Raw genomic sequence first — 19,862 nt, 5'->3', positions numbered from 1 at the left:
ATCATTGGAGGTAAGATCAGTATACAAAACTAGTTGCATTTCTACCTAGTGGAAGCAAACAATATGTAATTCAAAATGAAATGTCATTTATAATATTACCAAAAATATGATGTATTTGGGAATAAAGCTAATAAAATATTTGTAAAGTGGATGGAGAAAATGATGAAATGTTAGTGAGAAACACTGAAGACATCCTAAGTAGAGAGGTACACCCCTGCACATGGAAAGTAAGAGTTGATACCATTATAATGCCAGTTCACCTTACATTGATCTGTATATTTAATGCAATTCTAATAAAAATCTTATATGCCTTTTCAATGGGCTTAGCAAACTGATTTTAAGATGTATATGGAAGAATAATGATCTCAGAATAGTCAAAGCACCTCTGAATAAGAATTAGGAAAATTATGGCTTTGCCTTCTGGGTGCTAAGATTTATTAAAAAGCTGGGCGTGGTGGCATGCTCCCATATTCCCAGCTACTCAATAGGATCACTTGACTGCATGAGTTCAAGGCCAGCCTGGGCAACATGGCGAGATCACCATCTCAAAAACAACAAACTACAGAATCTCCAATTAGACCCATACATCTGATATAATAAAGATCACAGGGAACAGAGAGGATCACTGGGAAATGCAGAACTATTCAATAAATAGCAGCTGATCATTATAATTAAGATAATGTTAAAAACCAAATAAACCCTATCTTAGATCCATGTGGTTAAAAATAAATTTGTATTCCTTATTTATGAATTCAAAAGAATGTTAAGACTTAATTATAACAGCAAATTTTTAAGCCATTTTAGAAAATAACAGAATATTTTTATGACATGGGGGCATGGCCAGATTTATGAAACAAGACATTAAAGCATTAACCATAAAAGAAAGCTTGATAAATTTTATAAACTTATGTTCTTAATTTAATGTTATCATGAATCACTATAAAGAAAGTAAAAAAACAAGTCACAAAGTAGGAGAGGATAATTGCAAAACATACAATCACCAAAAAATATTTTAAAAAACATTTTAAAATCAATCAGGAGAAGAAAGAAAATACCCACTGACCAAAAGATATGGACAGACGTTTCAAAAGTAGGATGTTTGATAGGTGTATAAATAAATGAAGAGATTCTCAGCCCCTTTAGCAATTAGGAAACTATAAATTAGGAACACACTGAGAGAGCACTTTTAATCACTAGATAGCAAACTTAAGTCCAACAGTGTGCCGGTTTGAAGAGGATATTTAATCATGAAAAATCTTAAATATTGCTACATAAAACATAAACAGATAAACTATTTTGAAAAACAATTCGACATCATGTGGTAGAATTCAACTGTCATGTAGCCTTCTTTCCAAGTTTCATTCTTGAGTTTATGCCCTAGAAAAATACACATTTCAGAATATGCACACCATAATGTTTATAGTATAAATGTTTGTAATAACAAAGCAAGCAAAGAAAACTGGAAACAACTCCAACATCCTTGCAGAAAGGAATGGGAAAAACAAGTTTTATAATGTTTACACAGTGGTCCATATCCTACAATGAAAATGTGTGAACATACCTATAGAAGATAACTCAGACGAATCTTAGAAATACAATATTAAATTTTTTTAAAAGTCAGAGAAACTTAAATGTCATAGGATATGATATTTACAAGTCCCAAACAAGTTAAACTAAACATACATTATTTAGGGAAGCAAACATATGTCATGCAACCATTCCCGAATAAACAAATAGGAGTGATATATATCAAATACATACTAGTGGTATCTTTGGCAGGGGAATAGCAAGCTGGGGAAGAGAAGGCATACACAAATGTTGGGATATTCTTTTCCTTAAGTAGTGGGTTCATGTGTACAATTTGTTGTGCTCTTTATGTGATACAAACATTCTGTTATGTTATCAACTACTGTGTAGTTTTTAAATTTCTTTTTTCAGAGCTATGATATGTTCCTTGGTCTCTGTCGTCCACAGAATATAAAGTCAGTCTCATCTAGAGATGAAAGACATCTTAGAAATCATGTGGCCCAACCTCCCTCCTATACATGAGGAAACTAAGCCCTAGAGGGGTGGTTTGTGCAGGGTCACACAGATAATTAGCATTTTTGCTAGAGTTAGAGCATAGGGCTACTGATATCTTTTCTGTTGGGGGTAATTTGCTGCACTGAGCTATTGGAAAGTGAGAGTAGGCATTGAGATTCAACATCAAACAAGCCACTTACGTTTAAGGGATTTTAGCCAAGTTAGTTTGCCTTTCTCATTCTCCAGTTTACTAATTGTCAAAGAAGTCAAAGGGTAATTTTATTTCAAGAATGAAACTTGGAAAGAATGAGTAAGAGACATATATATGAACCAAGCACAGTACATACAAAGAGATACTACACAAAATATAGTTGTTATCATAACTATTATAATTTGCATTATAGTAGAATGATCTAAAAATGGGCAAATTAAGGAAAAATATGTCAGGAAAAAAATTTCTGATGTTGAGGTGTCTGCCATTACCTGTGTCCTCATATTGCAACACCAATATGTTAAATTAGCCTAATGTTAAAAGCAAAACACACACTGTCCTTCCTGAGGTATCAGACTTCCTCAAGAGGCCTGCACATAGTTAATATAATTGCAGTTGTTTTATGAAAAGTAATGTGGTTTCATTTTTTCAAAAAATTTTAGGTGAAAATGTTTAAATCTTGGTTCCAATATTATGAACTGAAATTTGGTTTTCTGCTTCTGTCTGTAGGATTAAAAAGGTTGACTTATTTTCTTTCATTTCCCTATCTTAAAATTCCTCTAAATTTGTTACTGTAATATATGCTTATTTACTCTAAACAATTTAAATGATACAGAAGGGCAAAGTAAGCCTCCTTCTGTTTACTTTTCTCCCCTACCTCTTATACAACTCTCTTCAGAGAAACCACTGTGTCTCCATTTTGGGGATATACCTAATCTGGGTATTATGAGTTACTATAAACCCTTATTAATATATTAAGTAAAAATGGTACTTTTAAATTCTACTTTAAATATAAAATGGGATTTAGTAATAAAAATCAGAACAATTTGGCAAGGAAAAGAAATAAAAGTAAAATCAGACAGGAAGAAATAAAATATCTCTGTTTACAGATGAGATGGTCTATGCAGAAATCTGTAACAATTTTAAAAGAACTGCTAGAGCTAATAAATTCAGAGAAGTTTCAGGATACAATATCAACATCCCTAAATCAGTTGCTTGTCCATATAGTATATAATAACCCAAAAAGTTGTAAGAAAATAATTCCACTTTTAATAGCACCAAAAAGATTAAAATGCTCAGGAATAAACCTAACAAAGTGGGTGAAAGATTCATAACCCGAAAACTCTAAAATTGCTGAAAAAAATGAAAGAAGATACAAATAAATTGAAAGACGGCCCATGTTCATGAATTAGAAGATGATCTTAATTTTAAGATGTTGCTACTATCCAAAAGTAATCTACTGATTGAGTACAACCCTTTCAGAATTCTAATGGCAGTTTTTTGCAGAAATAGGAAAGTATTTTCTAAAATTCATGGAATCTCAAGATACCCCCAAATAATCAAAATTGTGAAAAAGAAGAACAAACTCGGAAGACTTGTATGTCCTGATTTTTGAAACATATTGCAAAGCTACAGCAATCAAAATGGTGTGGAACTGTCTTAGAGATAAACTCTTGAGTAATAGCCTAGAAATAAACTCTTGAGTATAATGGTCAAATGTTCTTCAACAAGGATACCAATACTACTCAATGGAGAAGGAACAGTCTCTTCCACATATGGTGTTGGAAAAGTTGATACCCATGGAAAAGAATGAAGTTGGACACTTACACCATGTGTTAGTTCAGTGTTATCCAGAGAAACAGAATCAATAGTGTGTGTGTGTGTGTGTCTGTATAATGGGATGTATCTGTATACACAGATATTATTTATGTGTGTATATATGTACATATACATATGTATAGGTGAGAGTCAGCTCACACAATTATGGAGGCTGAGAAGTCCCATGATCTGCTGTCTGTAAGACAGGAAAATCAGTGGTATAATTCAGCCTGAGTCTGAACACCTGAGTTCTAGAGGGCTGCTGGCATAAATGCTGAAGTTGTAAGGCCAAAGAACTGGGAACACTGCCATCGCAGGACAGGAAAATGGATGTCTAAGCTCAAGAAGAGAGAGAATGTGCCCTTCCTCTGCCTTTTTATTTTATTTGTGTCCTTGACAATGGATTGAATGCCGCCTGCCTACATTTTACAACATTTACCCAGTCCACTGATTCAAATTCTGGTCTCTTCTGGAAATACCTTCACAGACAAACCCAGAGATATTTAACCCTTAGTCCAACGAGTTCACACAAAATTAGCTATCACACACTGAATACAAAAATTAATTCAACGTGGGTTAAAGACTTAACACTCCTAGAAGAAAACAAGGGGAAAACATCATGACATTGATCTTGGCAATGATTTCTTGGATATGACATCAACTGATAAAGAAAATAAGGGAAAGAGAAAATAAATAAATACCCATCCCTTTAACATGTTATATCTTTACTGTGGGATAATAGTAAAGGATGGAAGGGATCCACATGTCCATTCAAGAATTCTATACTAGGAATATAGTATCATATAAAGGCATCAAGTTGCAGACTAATGGGCATGATGCAATTTCATTTTGTAAAAAAAGGATGAACCCAGATTAGGTATTGGTTGTTTGATGTAACTTCATTGAAATAATGTGAAAGGAAACTAAACTGTTAATGATTATTATCTCTATGAGGTTGGAGAAAGAAGGAGTTGATTGGACCAGGGATGTAGCTCAGTGGTAGAGCACTTGGCCTAGCGTGTGCTGAGGGCCTAGTACACACAAAAAAATGGTATGTTCATACATGGACTATTATTCAACTAAGAAGGAGCTGGGCCCTGTGGTGCACGCCTGTAATTCTCAGCAACTTGAGAGACTGAGGAAAGAGTATCCCAAGTTCAAGGCCAGCCTCAGCAAATTAGTGAGACCCTAAGCAACTTAATGAGAACTTATCTCAAAATAAAAAGGACTGGGGATATAACTCAGTGGTAAAGTACCCCTGAGTTCAATCCTCAGTCCGAAAAAAAAAAAAAAAAAAAGGGAAATTGTCATACGTTACAACATGGATGAACCTTGGAATAATTATGCTAAAGTTAAATAAGCCAGTCACCAAAAAAGCAAATATTGTTTGATTCTATTTGTGTGAATAATCAAAAGTAGTCTGATTCATAGAAAGAGGTGGTTATCAGGAGGTTGAGGGAAAAGAAAGAAGTGAGTTAATTATTTATGAGTATAGAGTTTCAATTTTATAAGATGAAAATATTTCTGCAGCTGTTTCACAACAGTGAATTTACTTAACACTACTAAACTATCATTTAGAAAAGAACATTAAAATGATAATTTTTTCATTATGTGCTTTTTTATCATGATAAAATTAATGAGGTTGGCATCTTATGTCATCTTATGTTTATTGACTGTTACTATTTCCCCTGAACTTTCTAAATATAATTTTTAAAGAAATACCTTTTAAACACATGTGTAAAAACTTTAATTGTAATGAAAAAATGTCCTATAAGTTAATGTGCCTACTGCTGAATTGTCACTATAAGAGATACAGTTAAAGTTTTCTTATATTTAACACAAAAGCAAAGCCCTTGTAATGTTTACCTTCATTGCAGTGTAACATGTTAAAAAATAACTCTAGAGTTGGATAAAAAGAACCAATCAAAAAATCATTAACCTAGGTATGTAGGATCAAAATTGTGAGCTCAAAAAAATACAGCGTTTAAGAAAAACAAGAGTCCTAGAAGAAAAATGATAATGGCCATTAGTTATAGCATGAGAGAGTGAGAAGGAGAGAGTGAGAAGGAGAAGGGCAGAGAGAACAGGTAAAAGGGAGAGATAAAATGTTCCCTGTTACAGCCCAGGAGAAATTTTAAATGGAAACTATTTTTTTCCCTTGGGTTTGAGACTGGTCTCCCACTGAGCATTCTGGCTTCCAGCATTTACATTTCAATGTAAGTCTTGACTGAGATCTGAAAGGAGCTAACAGGTTCTAGCAGAAACTTGATGCCTAGGGCATTTTAACACCCCCCCCCCCCCCCCCCCCCCCCCCCGTTAGTAATCAATTCAATCAATTCAGGTTTGGACACAGAAAATTGTGAAACATTATCTCCCTCTACTTGTGGGAATGGGGCTGCTAAATCATACACCTTACTGGGACATGCCACTGATGGTTGGGCTTGTTACTCCCTCCACACTGGCGTATGTGGGACCTCATGGCAGGAGGATTAGGTGGGCTGGGCAGGGGAATGGAAGCAGAAACAGAACAGGGTAAAGGAGATGGAGAAGCAGGGGCCAGAGGCGCCTGAGCCTGCAGGAAGAGATAAGAAGCAAGAAAGAAGAGACTAGAAGATAAGGAATCCCTTTCCATCTGCCCGCTCGCTCACGGAAGCTGTGTGCCATTACGTGGCCATTTTGGATTGATTATATGTGGCCAAATATCATTAAGTTTTGATGACTTTAAGCTGGGGGGTCAGGCGAAGGGTTCTAAAGTTGTCTCACGGGTGAATCTGCCGGAATGGAGGACCCAGATCCCATGGTGGAGACTGATACAGCCGAGTCTGTGGCCAGGGCATCCCGAGGCCAGAGGAGTCCACGGGAGACAAGGAGGCAGCTCAGTGATGGTGTCTTCACACAAGCATCAGTCTGTGTGCCAGGCAAAAGCCGAGGAGGGTTGAGAACCTGATATCAGGGTTTTTGAGTGCAAGTGCGTGAGCGTGAAGACAGGCCTCAACCTTGAGAGACAATCTCCACCCTAAAATCAGGAACCCACCCAGCAGATGAGAGCAACTAAGGGGACCAGCCGTAACTATAAAAGTTGTGGCTGGGGGTTAAACTGGCCTAGGGGAACCTGCCTACGGGACTCACCAATCTGAAGTCCGGTGATGGATGCAGAGCAGAGCATCCGGGCAGAATGGAAGGTGAGGCTGTGTCCGGGGGCCACTGGGGCATCAGATGGGTTTCCACTTGCTTAAGAGACAGTGGAAGAGCCCATGAAAACCACACCAGACACGAGAATTGACATAAGAGGGTTTATTAAGCAAACAGAGTGTCTCCCTGCAGGGTAAGAAAGAAAATGAGAGGAAAAGAGAAAGGGTGTGTGCAAGAGAGGGTGTGAAAAGCCAGGAGGAGAGAGAAAGAAAGTGATGGGGAGAGAGAGAGCATGAGAAAAGATCACAGTTGAAGTTTTCTGAAAATAAATAATACCATTGATGTGCATGCATATGATCATTAGTGGCACCTTTTGCAGACTGTGATTTCCAACATATTTCTTGTATCTTTTTTGTTTTGTTTTATATCTATACACAGGGTATTTTCAGGACAGATATCAAACTGAGATTCCCTTAACAGAATCCAAGGGTTTCCCCATATCTGAGCCATTTCTGCATGTAGGAGCTTTGATTGCTTTAGTTACTTGAGTCTGTAGGAATAAAACTTACTGTCTTCCCAGGCTAATAAAATAAACATGGGCTTTAAAGTCAGACAGGCTTGGTGATTCTGTTAGAGAAACTAAAAGGTATGCATTCTTGGATTATTTTTATTGGAAAGTATTTTTTCCTCCCCAAATTCCCCATTTACTTAATATTCTTTTTTTGAAATAACATAGAAGCAGAGTTTCTTGGGAGCAGGAATTAAGATTTATATTTCTTTTTTACCTTCTTTACTGCTTTCCACTGAGAAGATAAACATGGTGAATTTGATTTCTTTAAAGGCAAATAAATCAGGGGTCGAAGGTGAAGTCCTTGGAGCATTTTGGAAGATGTTATACTGAGGCCAAATATGTCTTCTATTTGTCCTTATTTTACTATTTTCTCCTAAAAGATAATAAAAATTGTTAGAAGTCCTAAACTTATTTGGGGGCTAAGATCTGTATTGTTTTCTTTTTGAAAAATCATTAAAAACTGAGGTGACCCTTGGAGGTTCTTGAATTCTGTCACTCTAATTCAAATGCTTCCTAAGATACTAATGTCAAAGTATTTCTTGTTGGTCTCATGAAAGTCCTCATTTTCTTTCTTTGCAGGTTATTCTGGACTTTACGAGGCCATTGAAAGTTGGGATTTCCAAAAGATTGAAAAGTTAGAAGTACATAGGACACTTTTAAGACGTTTGCAACCAGAATTTAAAGCCAGAATTATTCCTTTAGAAATCCTTCCTGAACTATCTGAATGTTTAATTAGTCAGGAATGTGAAGAAATTAGACAGGTAAGTTAACATTAAATACTAATTTGGAGGAAATAGACTCTGGGATGTATCTTTTCTATTCTGTTTTAAACCTAGGAAAGATAACTGAAACTTAAAAAAATCCTCATATCTAAGGCATAATTACCTAGAGTAGTACTTTTAATGTGAATTGAGTAGTTTTTATGTCACATTTTTTAAGTTTGACCTATTTTCAGTTAAGATCACCTCATTATGTTTCTGAATAATGTTTTATGCAAATTGAAATAAAACTGAACTGTTCAGCAAATGAAAAAAGGCTATAGACTAGGAGTTAAGAATTTTTAGCCTCTGGATATAGATAAATTTTATTAAAATTCTAGCTCAACTATGTACTAAAAATATGATCCTGGGCAATTTAGTTAGCTTGTATAAACATCTGTGTCTTCACGCATAAAGTGGAAATAATTATAGTACCTTAATAATATGGTATTTTTATAATGGTTAAATGAGATAGTATATGTAAAGTGTTGATAGAAACCTGACATATATGCCCAATTAATTTTAGTTATTATGATTAGTAATAAAAATCAGGTAAATCCCTCTACCCTGAAGAAAACCACTTGTTAATCTTATAATCTTAATATCTGTCTATGCCTATATATGTCTATATATGTCTATGTCTATATTGTGAATGTTTGTAATATGAATTCATGTTTTTCCTAATGTTGCTGATGAGAATCAATAAGAACTCAGAGGAGATGGGAAATCTTAGCTTGATGCAATGATATCATGTTTAAAGGACAAGGATGAAGGAAAGAATATCTTAAGAGTCAGTGTTGAATGGAATGAAAAGGGATATAACAACACCCATTGGTCCTCAATTTACAATGATTTTAAAATCAGATAATACTTGAAAAATCAAAAAAGGAAAAAGCCTTTTTTTTTTTTTTTTGAAAAAATCAATAAACTGTATTTTCCTTGCTTAGATTTGTTTCAACAAGGGGATGATAGCAGGTGCAGAGAAACTAGTTGAATGCCTTCTCAGATCGGACAAGGAGAACTGGCCCAAGACTTTGAAACTTGCTTTGGAGAAAGAGCAGAACAACCTCAGTGAAATGTGGTCAGTAGAGAAAGGTAGGGCATCCGAGAAAAACTCTGAAAGGAGAAGGGGGACGGTTCAGAAATGTATTTTGCCCCCTCATGGTTCAATGTGGGACTTCCCAGTTTTTACCTATTCTTTCAGGCACTTTTGCCTTCAGATACCCAAGGCTACATCTCTACTGAGAGGCCAGCATGATGCTGAGTTCTGGGAGGGAGGTAGCTACTTGCCTATGGATTTGGTTTGATTGTATATAACTCCTAAAAATGGAACAGAACAAACTGCTGTCATCCAGAATTAGCCCATCAGGTCCACAGAATTTGGTACAGGCAGACTCTGAGCTTCCAGTTAGGTTATCAGAGAAACAGCTTGAGTTCTCTAGAGTTGAAGGTTCAAACTCAGGACTTACCTCTTTTTAGAGTAGACTCACGATGACACTGCCTGGTTCTCTCACCTGGCAGCCGTCTGGAACTGAACAGAACCTGTGAAGGAAGCAGAATCTGCTGATTGTCTGAGCCATCATTTGTTTTTTTTTTTTTTTTTTAATACATGTATATATAATTTATTATATTTTCCATAGAATAACATTAATCACTTTCACTGTTATAGATAAGTTAACAAAGTCTGAAAACAGATATGTAACTGGTACAAGGTTTCATAGCAACTGGAATGTATTATTTTAGTATAAATAATATAAACCCCTTTAAGTCTGACTGTCCATTCCTTTAGTAGTTGTACAATAATGAAGTTAAATAGTAGCTACCATGAAATCTAATGAATCCAGCAATGAATGAATCAGAGGTTCCTTTAAAAGTTTTAACAGCTGTTCTGTAACAGCTGTAGGTTGTTATGTACTTCACAATATCTATCAGTTAAATAGTATGTTTTTTAAAATTTAGATCTACTTTATTTACTTTTTAAATTTTTTATACTAGTTTTTGATTCATTTTACACCAGTGGGGTACAACTTTCATTTCTCTGTAGATGAAGGAGAGTCACACCTTTTATGTAATCATACATGTATACAGGATCATGATGTTTGTCTCATTCTGTTGTCTTTCCTTCCTCCCTGCTCCCCACCCCACCCCTGATCTCCTTCTACACAATCCATCCTTCCTCTATTCTTCCCTTACCACCTCCCCCCACTGTTATGTATCATCATCCACTTATCAGAGAAATCATTTGGCCTTTGGTTTTGGGGATCGGCTTATTTCACTTAGCATCATATCCTCCCACTCCATCCATTTACCTGCAAATGCCATAATTTTGTTCTTCTTTATAGCTGAATAATATTCCATTGTGTATATGTACCACAATTTCTTTATCCATTCATCTTTTGAAGGACATCTAGATTGGTTCCACAATCTAGCTATTGTAAATTGAGCTGCTATAAACATTGATGTGGCTGTGTCACTGTAATATGCTGATTTTAAGTCCTTTGGATATAGACCAAGGAGTGGGACAGCTGGGTCAAATGGTTGAGCCATCATTTGGCTTCTTGAGACTGACATCTCAGAGCCTTGCTTTAGAGGTTGAGTTTGGTAAACTTCTGAGTGTCTAGTCTCGGCTTCACTTCTTTAGATTAAAAGTTGTTCTGGAATCTGTATAAATACACATCTAATTTCCTGGATCAGGGATTAGTCAGAGATGGAACATATGAATGTCTGCTAAGAAGCTTTCTCTTCTTTAGCATAAATAGGAATTTCTTGGAGGCCTTGTTAAAATGTAGATCCCAGTTCAGTAAGGGCTCAAGATATGCGTTTCTAACACACTTCCAAAGTTACTGGTTCCATGTTTTACACTTTGAGTAATTAGTTCTAAATGACTTTGGAGTTCAAGCACCAAATTGAGACTTCACACTCAAAATGATTCTCATAATTGTTTCAAGAAGTGAAGGGGTGTGGTTGTGAGAAATCTTAGTGGAAGTTTTAAAATTTTAGTGTTATAACTTGTGAGATCTTCACAAAACTATAATCAGATTAAGATTCTAAGCTCTTCTTTCATCTGTTCATAAAGGTGAAAAAGATATTGAAACTGAAGATCTTGAGAATGATGGAATGGAAACTTCTGAAATACACATTTTCTGCCAGGAAGATCCAGAATACCAGAATCTTAGTCAGAATTCCTGTGCACCCTCAGGTACCTGGCATTGCTGGTTCTTTTTCACGATGGGGTTCTTCAGGCATTTTGTGTGGGGATATATTTTGCACTGCTTGAAGTCACAGCCTTGTGAGAAGGTTTTTAAGGAAAATTAAGAAAGAAAAGAGAATTTAAGTTAAAATAGATATTTTATAGTTAAAATTGTCATTTACTTTTTCCATGACTGTTGCTTTTCCTTTTAGCATATCTTTTTTTTTTCATTCATTTTATCACCAAGAAATTATTGTGTGTGGCTACAGAAAAAGCAGAGTCCTCCCAGAATCTCAGTGTCTGAGAAATCCAACAGCAGTCTTACTTTCTGAAAAAACACTTGTGTTTGTTAGCCACTTGTTCAATTTCCTTCTAAGATCCCAAGGCTGCCATGCCAGTTATGAGGTGTGTGCACTGCACCAATGTGCCTGACTGAGGTCCAGCCTGTGCTCTTTGCCACGTTCTGGAGGGGTCGTGTCCTCCCAGAGGGCTCCTTGTTCTCATCCATCAGGCACTGTTTAAGTAGCTGGTCATGGCTCAAGGCCCCCTTATGTTCTTGAAACATACATTTGTGACCATTTTAGGAGGAGATCAGAAGGCTGCATAACATGCCAGAACAAAATGATGTTTATAAAAGGGTATCTTGGAAGGAAATTAGGATTGAGTAGTTTTAGAAAAAAATGTGATTTTGGGGATAACATGAAAAGAAAATTTTCATATTACTTGTGCAACTGAATGATACAAGTTTTTTTGACACTCTAGTATAAAATCAGTAAAACTAAGTTGATTTAAATATTTCTGACATGTAAGATCCTGATGTGTCTTTTAAGTGAAGTTAATTCTCTTAACCTTTTAGAAATTCTTCCTTTCTAAAAAATGGATAAATTGGACTCTTTAAACCAAAGACTTTCCTAGCTCTTAACATTTCATATTCTTACCTGGTATTGAGATAAAATCTTTGATTATTTCTTCTGGTTGAGTCAAGAGAAAATGCCATTTGAGAGCCTGAAAAATTGCAAGCATGGTTACTCCTCAAGAAGAAGTTGCTTTGAGAATTGCTTTAAGTTTGGTTTTTAACGATCTTGGAGGGCATTGTTTTGTCCCACATAGCATTGCCTATAACTGGGAGTTGTCTGTCTTGTCCTGAATTAGGAGATTCTTGCTTTCGTTCTCTTTATTAGGCTTCTGAACTGTTTGAGAAAGAATTCATTACAATATTTTCCCCCCTTCTTTCCATTGACACTATCAGTGAGAGAAAATTCTGTACTTCAAATTAGTGGAGAAGCTGGAATGGCTAAAGAGACAAGATTCTAATGAGATTGAGACAGGATTTTCAAAGAAGCCCTTCTTGCTAGAGTCAGAGTCATGTCCATGTGATTATAGTGAATTCTATGATTCCACAGAGCTGTAACTATTTGGTAAATTTTGTTTTCTTTTGTTATCATAGAAGTGTCTCAAATTAACTTGTACAGCCCATTGAAACCAAGAAATTACCAACTAGAGCTTGCTTTGCCTGCTAAGGAAGGAAAAAATACAATAATATGTGCTCCTACTGGTAAGCCAATCCCCATTACTTATATTTCTCTGCTCCTTTTTTCCCCTTTTATTGAATATTATGACAATGAGGAAGATTAAGTTTTTTTCCTATTTTATTTGTCTTTGAGAAAACTATCCTATTAATGTAGCCTCACTTTTTTTTTTTTTTTCCTTTGGTACAGGGTACTGGGGTTTGAACTCAGGGGCACTCAACCACTGAGCCACATCCCCAGCCCTGTTTTGTATTTTATTTAGAAATAGGGTCTCACTGGGTTGCTCAGTGCCTTACTTTTGCTGAGGCTGGCTTTGAACTTGTGATCCTCCTGCCTTAGCCTCCTAAACCATGGGGATTACAGGAATGTGCCACTGTATCCTGCTTAACCTCACATACTTTAAGGGGCTTGAACAATGAAAGAAAAATGCCCTCTTTTAGTATGCTTTTGGTCCTGGTGAAGTATAGGTTACTTGTTAAGTAGATTGATTATTTTTTAGTCACAATGTAAATTCTGCAGTTGTTGATTCATCTAAATGATCAATTTACTTAACAGCCCAATGGTATTAGGAGAGCCAAAAGAAATACCTTTCTATATAAAGATCTAATATAATATGTTACATGTTTTCTTTTTCCTTGTTTATTCAAAGGTTGTGGAAAAACCTTAGTTTCGCTTCTTATTTGTGAACATCATCTTAATAATTTTCCACAAGGACGAAAAGGAAAAGTTGCCTTTTTTGCTAATCATGTCCCTGTGTATGAACAGCAGAAGTCTGTTTTCTTAAGACATTTTGAAAGGCTTGGGTAGGTATAACAGTCTACCTTTATGCAGCTAATGTGTTTTCTGTTTTGCTTTTTTTAAAGCCACAATGTAAAAAATTTCATAATAGATTCAGATTTGTAATACATTTGTATAGAATCTAGCTGTGATTCAAATCTCTTTTGTTAGAAATGCCAGAAGTCCTAATCTGGTTTCCTCTTACAGAGTAAATGACTTAATGGATAAATTTGACATTTAAATGGTACCTTAGATCTCTTTAATGATTTTATAATTTATTTGCCATTACCCTTTTAAGTACCCTTTTTTCTTTTAGTGACTCAAAAAGATAATATATACTATCAGTTATAACTGGTTTGCATTTATCAGTCACTTGCTGTGTGTCAGGATATATTCTTTTTGGACTTAGGAAGAACTTCATCAGTTGCTCTTCTGGTCTAATGCTTCATCTTTGTGTTTCCTCATTCAAATGATGGTAACAAGGAATTTCTGTCTCTTCCCAGGTACAGTGTTGCAGGCATTTCTGGAGCAACAGCCGAAAATGTCCCAGTAGAACAGACTATTGAGAACAATGACATCATCGTTTTAACACCTCAAATTCTTGTGAACAATCTCAAAAATGGAACTATTCCATCACTGTCTGTCTTTACTTTGATGATATTTGATGAATGCCACAATACCAGTAAACACCACCCATACAATATGATCATGTTCAATTATCTAGATCAGAAACTTGGAGGATCTTCAGACCCACTGCCTCAGGTATCTTCAGAGTTAGATGGACTCCTCAGAAAAGCTATAATCTTCCTAAATCCTCGTTTAACTTTTTGTACTGGGGATTGAACTCAGGGGTGCTTAACCACTGAGCCATATCCCCAGCCCTTTTTTATATTTTATTTAGAGACAGAGTCTTACTGAGTTGCTTAGGGCCTTGCCAAGTTGCTGAGGCTGACTTTGAACTCGTTATTCTCCTACCTTAGCCTCCTGAGCTGCTAGGATTACAAGTGTGCGCCACGATGCCTGGCCCCGTTTACTTACTCTTGTGATAAGAAATCCAAAAGATCTCTTGGAACTCTCAGTTCAAAAGTTCATACTGTACAACTCATTGATTAATTTTGATTCATTCATTTATTTATTCACTTCATAAATAGTTGTGTCTTAGTATCCAAGGGGAATTGGTTCCAGGACCCCTGCCCCCCTGGATATCAAAGTCCAAGGATGCTCAAGTCTCTTACAGGCAATGGCACAGTTTGTATATATAACCTCCATATATCTCCTTATATATACTTTAAATCATCTTTAGATTACTTATAATACCTAATATAATTTAAATGCTATTGTTGTTGTATTGTTTGGGGAATAATGACAGGGAAAAAAGTTTGTACATATTCAGTACTTATGTGGTTTTTTTTTTTTGGATATCTTTGATCCCTGGTTGGTTGACCCTGTGGACATGGAGGGCTGACTATATGCATCATGCACCTCTCTGTGCCTTGCATTGTTCTAGGCACTGGGGAAGCAAATATATAAAGACAGAGTTCTTGTCCTCAAACAGCTGAGTTTTCATGGGGAGCCAGATATGCAAAAATTATGTCACAGTTTATCATGTTGGTGTGCTGTGGAGACAGGTACAAGGTACAGCCAGAACATAAGTGAAAGTACTCCTATGTGTACTAAGAAGTGAGGCGAGACCTGATAGAAGTTAGGTTAGGCAGGACTTGGAGGATGTGGCAGAATTGCAAGTTCTAGGATACTTCCGCAACTTGGCAAGATTGTCTCAAAATAAAAAATAAAAAGGACTGAAGATATAGCTCACTGGTAAAGTGCCCCTGAGTTTAATACCAGTACAAAGGGAAAAAAAAAAAAAAAAAAAAAAAAGGCTAGGCAGAAAGTCATGGGTGTTTTCCAGGTAGATGGCTGCATGGTTCTCCATAAGAGTGTTCTGTGTATCCAGAGGCAGAGTTCTGAAAGAGCATGGTGTGCTCCAGAATCTTGAAATTCTTCGTGATACTGAATGTAGAGTGTGAGGTAGGGAACAGCAGGGGCTGAGGCAGAACGGAAGAGGGGGCAACACTGGTAGAGCCAGGTGCCAGGGGACACCAGAGGGTGTGGAATTTACTGGGCAAGTAGATGCATTAGTGTGGGAGAAAAAGAATGCCAGGCTTGATGTCATGTGAGAAGGGTCCATTCAGAGAGTAGTCTTTAGATGGATCAAGAAGGAAAAGAAATTTCTGGTGTATAACTTCTTTTTTGAGCATTAGATGGGTCATTTGCTGAGTATCATCAATATATGAATGGGAGTGGGAACTAGGGAGAGTGGAGAGAATTTAAAATCTGAGGGAGAACCGAAAGATAGACTGAAAAATTTCTTGGTTGTATGGGGGGCTCAAATGAAGTTGGAAACCATGAATTTATAGTATACCAGTCTGCACATTATGTGAAGTTCAACAGCCCTAATAATTATCCATTTGGGGGAGTGCAGGTTAAAAGAAATTTAGTATGGTGCTCACAGACCCAAACTCGAACCCTTCCATGTATATCACCTTTCTAAATAGCCTATTCTTCTAGAATAACTTTGATATTAATTACATTTCTTGCTGGTTAGTCAGTTATGCAATAATTATTGCATGGCTGTGGGAGGGAGTTATCTTACTGAATCTACACAGCTACCTTTGTAAATAGCTGTGATTTTTCAACTTTACAGAGAGCTGCAGGTACTTGTCCAAGGACACACAGTCAATGTAGCAGCTGAGATTGGAATTGATGTTTGTCTGATTTCAGGCTTTTTCCTTTTCAGTATGATGTTCTCCACATCATAGGGGACACAAGGGAAAAGAAAAGAGAATCCCTGCCTTGAAAGTTTTCTCTGTCTCAGTTTCTATGCTGCTTAGCATTTAGCTGATGAGTTGTGACTCCTCTATCCATTCAGTGCTTTGCCGAATGGGACCTTTTTGTTTGTAATTTCATAGAAAATACCAGAGAATAAAGCTAATGTTTTTATGGTCATACAGGTCGTTGGGCTGACTGCCTCAGTTGGCGTTGGGGATGCCAAAACCACAAATGAAGCCATGTCTTACATCTGCAAACTGTGTGCTGCTCTCGATGCAACAGTGATAGCAACAGTCAGAGACAACTTGGAGGAACTGGAGCAAGTTGTTTATAAGCCCCAGAAAAGTAAGTGGGATCCAGGAACAAGCTCTTTGGGATTTTAATACTCCCTGGTTCAGAGCCATTTACATGGACACTAAGCTTTTGACACTTGATCTGTCTAGGAGAAAATATTTAACCCCAAACTTGGGAAATAGTCACATACATTTCTAGTCTTTCTCCCTGAGTTCTCTTCCCTCGCAATGGATGAACCTTAGAAGTGGTCTATAAGGAGCAAAAATTTCTACTTTGGCTCCATAAAACCCAGATAAAGGTACTAGCAATGTGAAAGAGGTGATGAGAAAATCTAAGCAGGAAGAAAGCCATAGGCTGGGTCTAGTCCTTCCCTGTGCCCCATGCCGGTGGCAGGTACTACGTGGTCATCACTGTTTAAATATGTATCTGATAAAGGTAGTTGAAATTATCTGAATTCATACTCTCTGCCCTCAAAAGATCAGAATATTATCTTTAAAATAAGATTGACTGGCAAATGTTTATTGACTTTCTTATTATACTAATCCTGCAAGGGCAAGAGAGGTTCAGGAGATACATGATTCTACCCTGACTCTCTGAGCAGCGCAGGACTGTGTGAGTATAAGGCAGAACAGATGCACATGCAGTGGGGGTATGGGTAGGTTCTTCATGGAGAGTGACCTGTAAGGAATGGAGAGAAGGTACCCAGCTTTTTAACATCAAAATGAATTTCTCTGTAATCTGGTCCCTCCAGCCTTTGGATCCTCCTCTCTTCCCAAATCCCATAAACCTTACCATGTTGCCTTTCTCTGGGCTCCTCACATGTGCCATGAGCTTTCTCTCTCTGAGCTTTCGCCCATGCTGTCCTTTTCCCATGACTACCCTTGCTTCTTTCTTTCTTCCCATATTTATTCTACAACACTGCCTCTCCACAAAGAATTAGATGATACCTTGCCCATACTTAGGTGACAGAACTCTGCTAAGAATGCAGCCCTCTATGGAGAATGGGTGTGTTCTTTCAACTCTCTATCACCAGAACATAACACACCATAGGCAATTAATAAGATTCTGCTGAAAGAATACAACAATCAAATGTAGCATCAGTGTGGATGTTCTTGGGGGTCGGGTGGGAAAGGAGAAGAGCAAAGCACAGATACAGGGTTCGAGTGTGGCACTTGCAGAATGGAGGGCTTTGGCTTGTCAGAGAGAGGTAACAGGGCACCTGAAGGAGAAGCTGGACTAGGAAGGACAAATGTCAGAGTCAGTGTGATAACTAGTAGGAAACCATTGCAGGTTTTTTGAACACTTATGTACTACTGCCAGTGAACTTGGGACCTTTAATTTTCCAGAGGAAGTAAAAAGGCAGAGAAAGTTTTGGAGATACCTACATTGAACTATGATCTGTCCTTCCCTAAAAAATACTTACTTGCCTTTGATGGTTCTAGTTTCCAGGAAAGTGGAATCACGGACTACTAACAAATTTAAATGCATCGTATCTCAGCTGATGAGGGACATAGAATGTCTGGCAAGGAACATCTGTGCAGAATTTGGTGAGTTCTCTAACTCTTGGTGAGATAAGTCTCATATATTGTGCCCCCTCAATTGGAATAGCTATATAGTGTCTAATATAGTATACTGATGTCTTTTTGCTTTCTCTTTCATTCAGTGTCAACACCTTATCCAGATATGGACTTCCTTGATTATAGGTTATTCAGGAGCCTAATTAAAGTCCTCCATTATTCTCTCTTGCCTGTTTTTCTTTCTAAGTCTCATGTAAATTCATCTGGACACATGCACCTGAAAAATAACACATTTAAATCAGCTCATCACTTTCTTGACTTTCCAAATTAGCTTTCCATCCTGACTTCCCTATTTATATGAATTGAAACCACCATTCTCCTGCTGGCTCAGATTCAAACCTAGAGGTGATCTTTGATTTTTTTTTTTTCTTTTGAAACTTCCTCATGGAATAACCAAGTTCTATCCTTCTACTTTTTATTCATTCTTCCACTCATGAAATAGTTATTGTTCCAGGCCCTGGACTAGGTAATGAAAATATTGAGATTGAAGACAAAGTCCTTGCCCTCAGGGAACTCAGAGTCAAATAATGGGAATCTGATGCAAATAGTTTCCATGGGGCAGAGAAGTCTTACACTGGGCAGCGTGGCAGCACCTAGGAGCTTTGTCCTGGACTAGGAAGGACTTTCCAGAGGATCTAATGACTGAGAAAATTCTTGAGGAAGTCAACCATGCCAAGGAGAGAAGCAAGTGAGGTTGAAAGGACAGCAGGCATAAAAGAAAGAAAGAACACAATGAATGTTAGAAGCTTTTTGCTTTCATCTTTCCTTTTCTTTCCAAGTTTAATTTAGGACCTATTCTAAAAGCCTTTTGGTCAGTTTTCCCACTTCCACTGTCTGTTCCATTTAATGTTCCATTCATTGTTTAATCTTCTTGACATACCAAAGTTAAGTTCATATTCTGCTTAAAACCTAATGGTTAAACTCTAATGCCTCTACCTGGACAATCTGGTTCCATTTATCTTTACAATTCCATCTTGGATTTAGCAGTTGCTTGAACACGTTCATTCATTCTTTCAGAGCCGAGTAATGTGCTGGGGAATACAGCATGAATCCTGAGGCGTAGCCTCTGTCCTCATGGCCTTTCCAATCTAATGGTAAAGCCAAAATTAAGTAGTAAAGCTTCTGGGGTTGTCTGGGTGCTGGTCATAAGCTATATTTCAGGCAAAGGGAACTTAATCTGCAAAGGTCAGCAGATTAGAGAAAGTGTGGGGAATTCCACTAGTCCTATAAAATGAAAGAAGGGAAGTGGAGTGGCTCGAGGTGACAATTAGAAGTATGTCAAGACCAGATAACAGAGAACCTGTTCACCTTTGTGACTGGGGGTACTAGTCTGTTTTTAATTACTATAATGAGACACCTGTGACTGGATAACT

At 37.0% G+C, this 19,862-nt stretch overlaps 1 protein-coding gene across 2 annotated transcripts in view; it reads left to right on the top strand.

Moving 5' to 3' along the window:
• RIGI (RNA sensor RIG-I) overlaps positions 1–19,862 on the top strand; it is a 49,888-nt gene that overhangs the window by 4,506 nt on the left and 25,520 nt on the right. For both annotated transcript variants that reach the window (XM_079112200.1, XM_079112201.1), the window contains exons 3-10: positions 8,115–8,296; positions 9,241–9,388; positions 11,370–11,492; positions 12,931–13,038; positions 13,662–13,815; positions 14,293–14,551; positions 16,801–16,963; positions 18,355–18,459. In XM_079112200.1, the coding sequence (XP_078968326.1) occupies positions 8,115–8,296; positions 9,241–9,388; positions 11,370–11,492; positions 12,931–13,038; positions 13,662–13,815; positions 14,293–14,551; positions 16,801–16,963; positions 18,355–18,459 (1,242 nt within the window). The remainder of the gene's footprint in view (positions 1–8,114; positions 8,297–9,240; positions 9,389–11,369; positions 11,493–12,930; positions 13,039–13,661; positions 13,816–14,292; positions 14,552–16,800; positions 16,964–18,354; positions 18,460–19,862) is intronic.

This window comes from Sciurus vulgaris, assembly GCF_902686455.1.
Source record: "Sciurus vulgaris genome assembly, chromosome: 15".
Taxonomy (NCBI): Eukaryota; Metazoa; Chordata; class Mammalia; order Rodentia; family Sciuridae; genus Sciurus; species Sciurus vulgaris.
The sequence above is the reverse complement of the archived record's forward strand: the minus strand, read 5'-3'. Positions and strand labels throughout refer to the sequence as shown.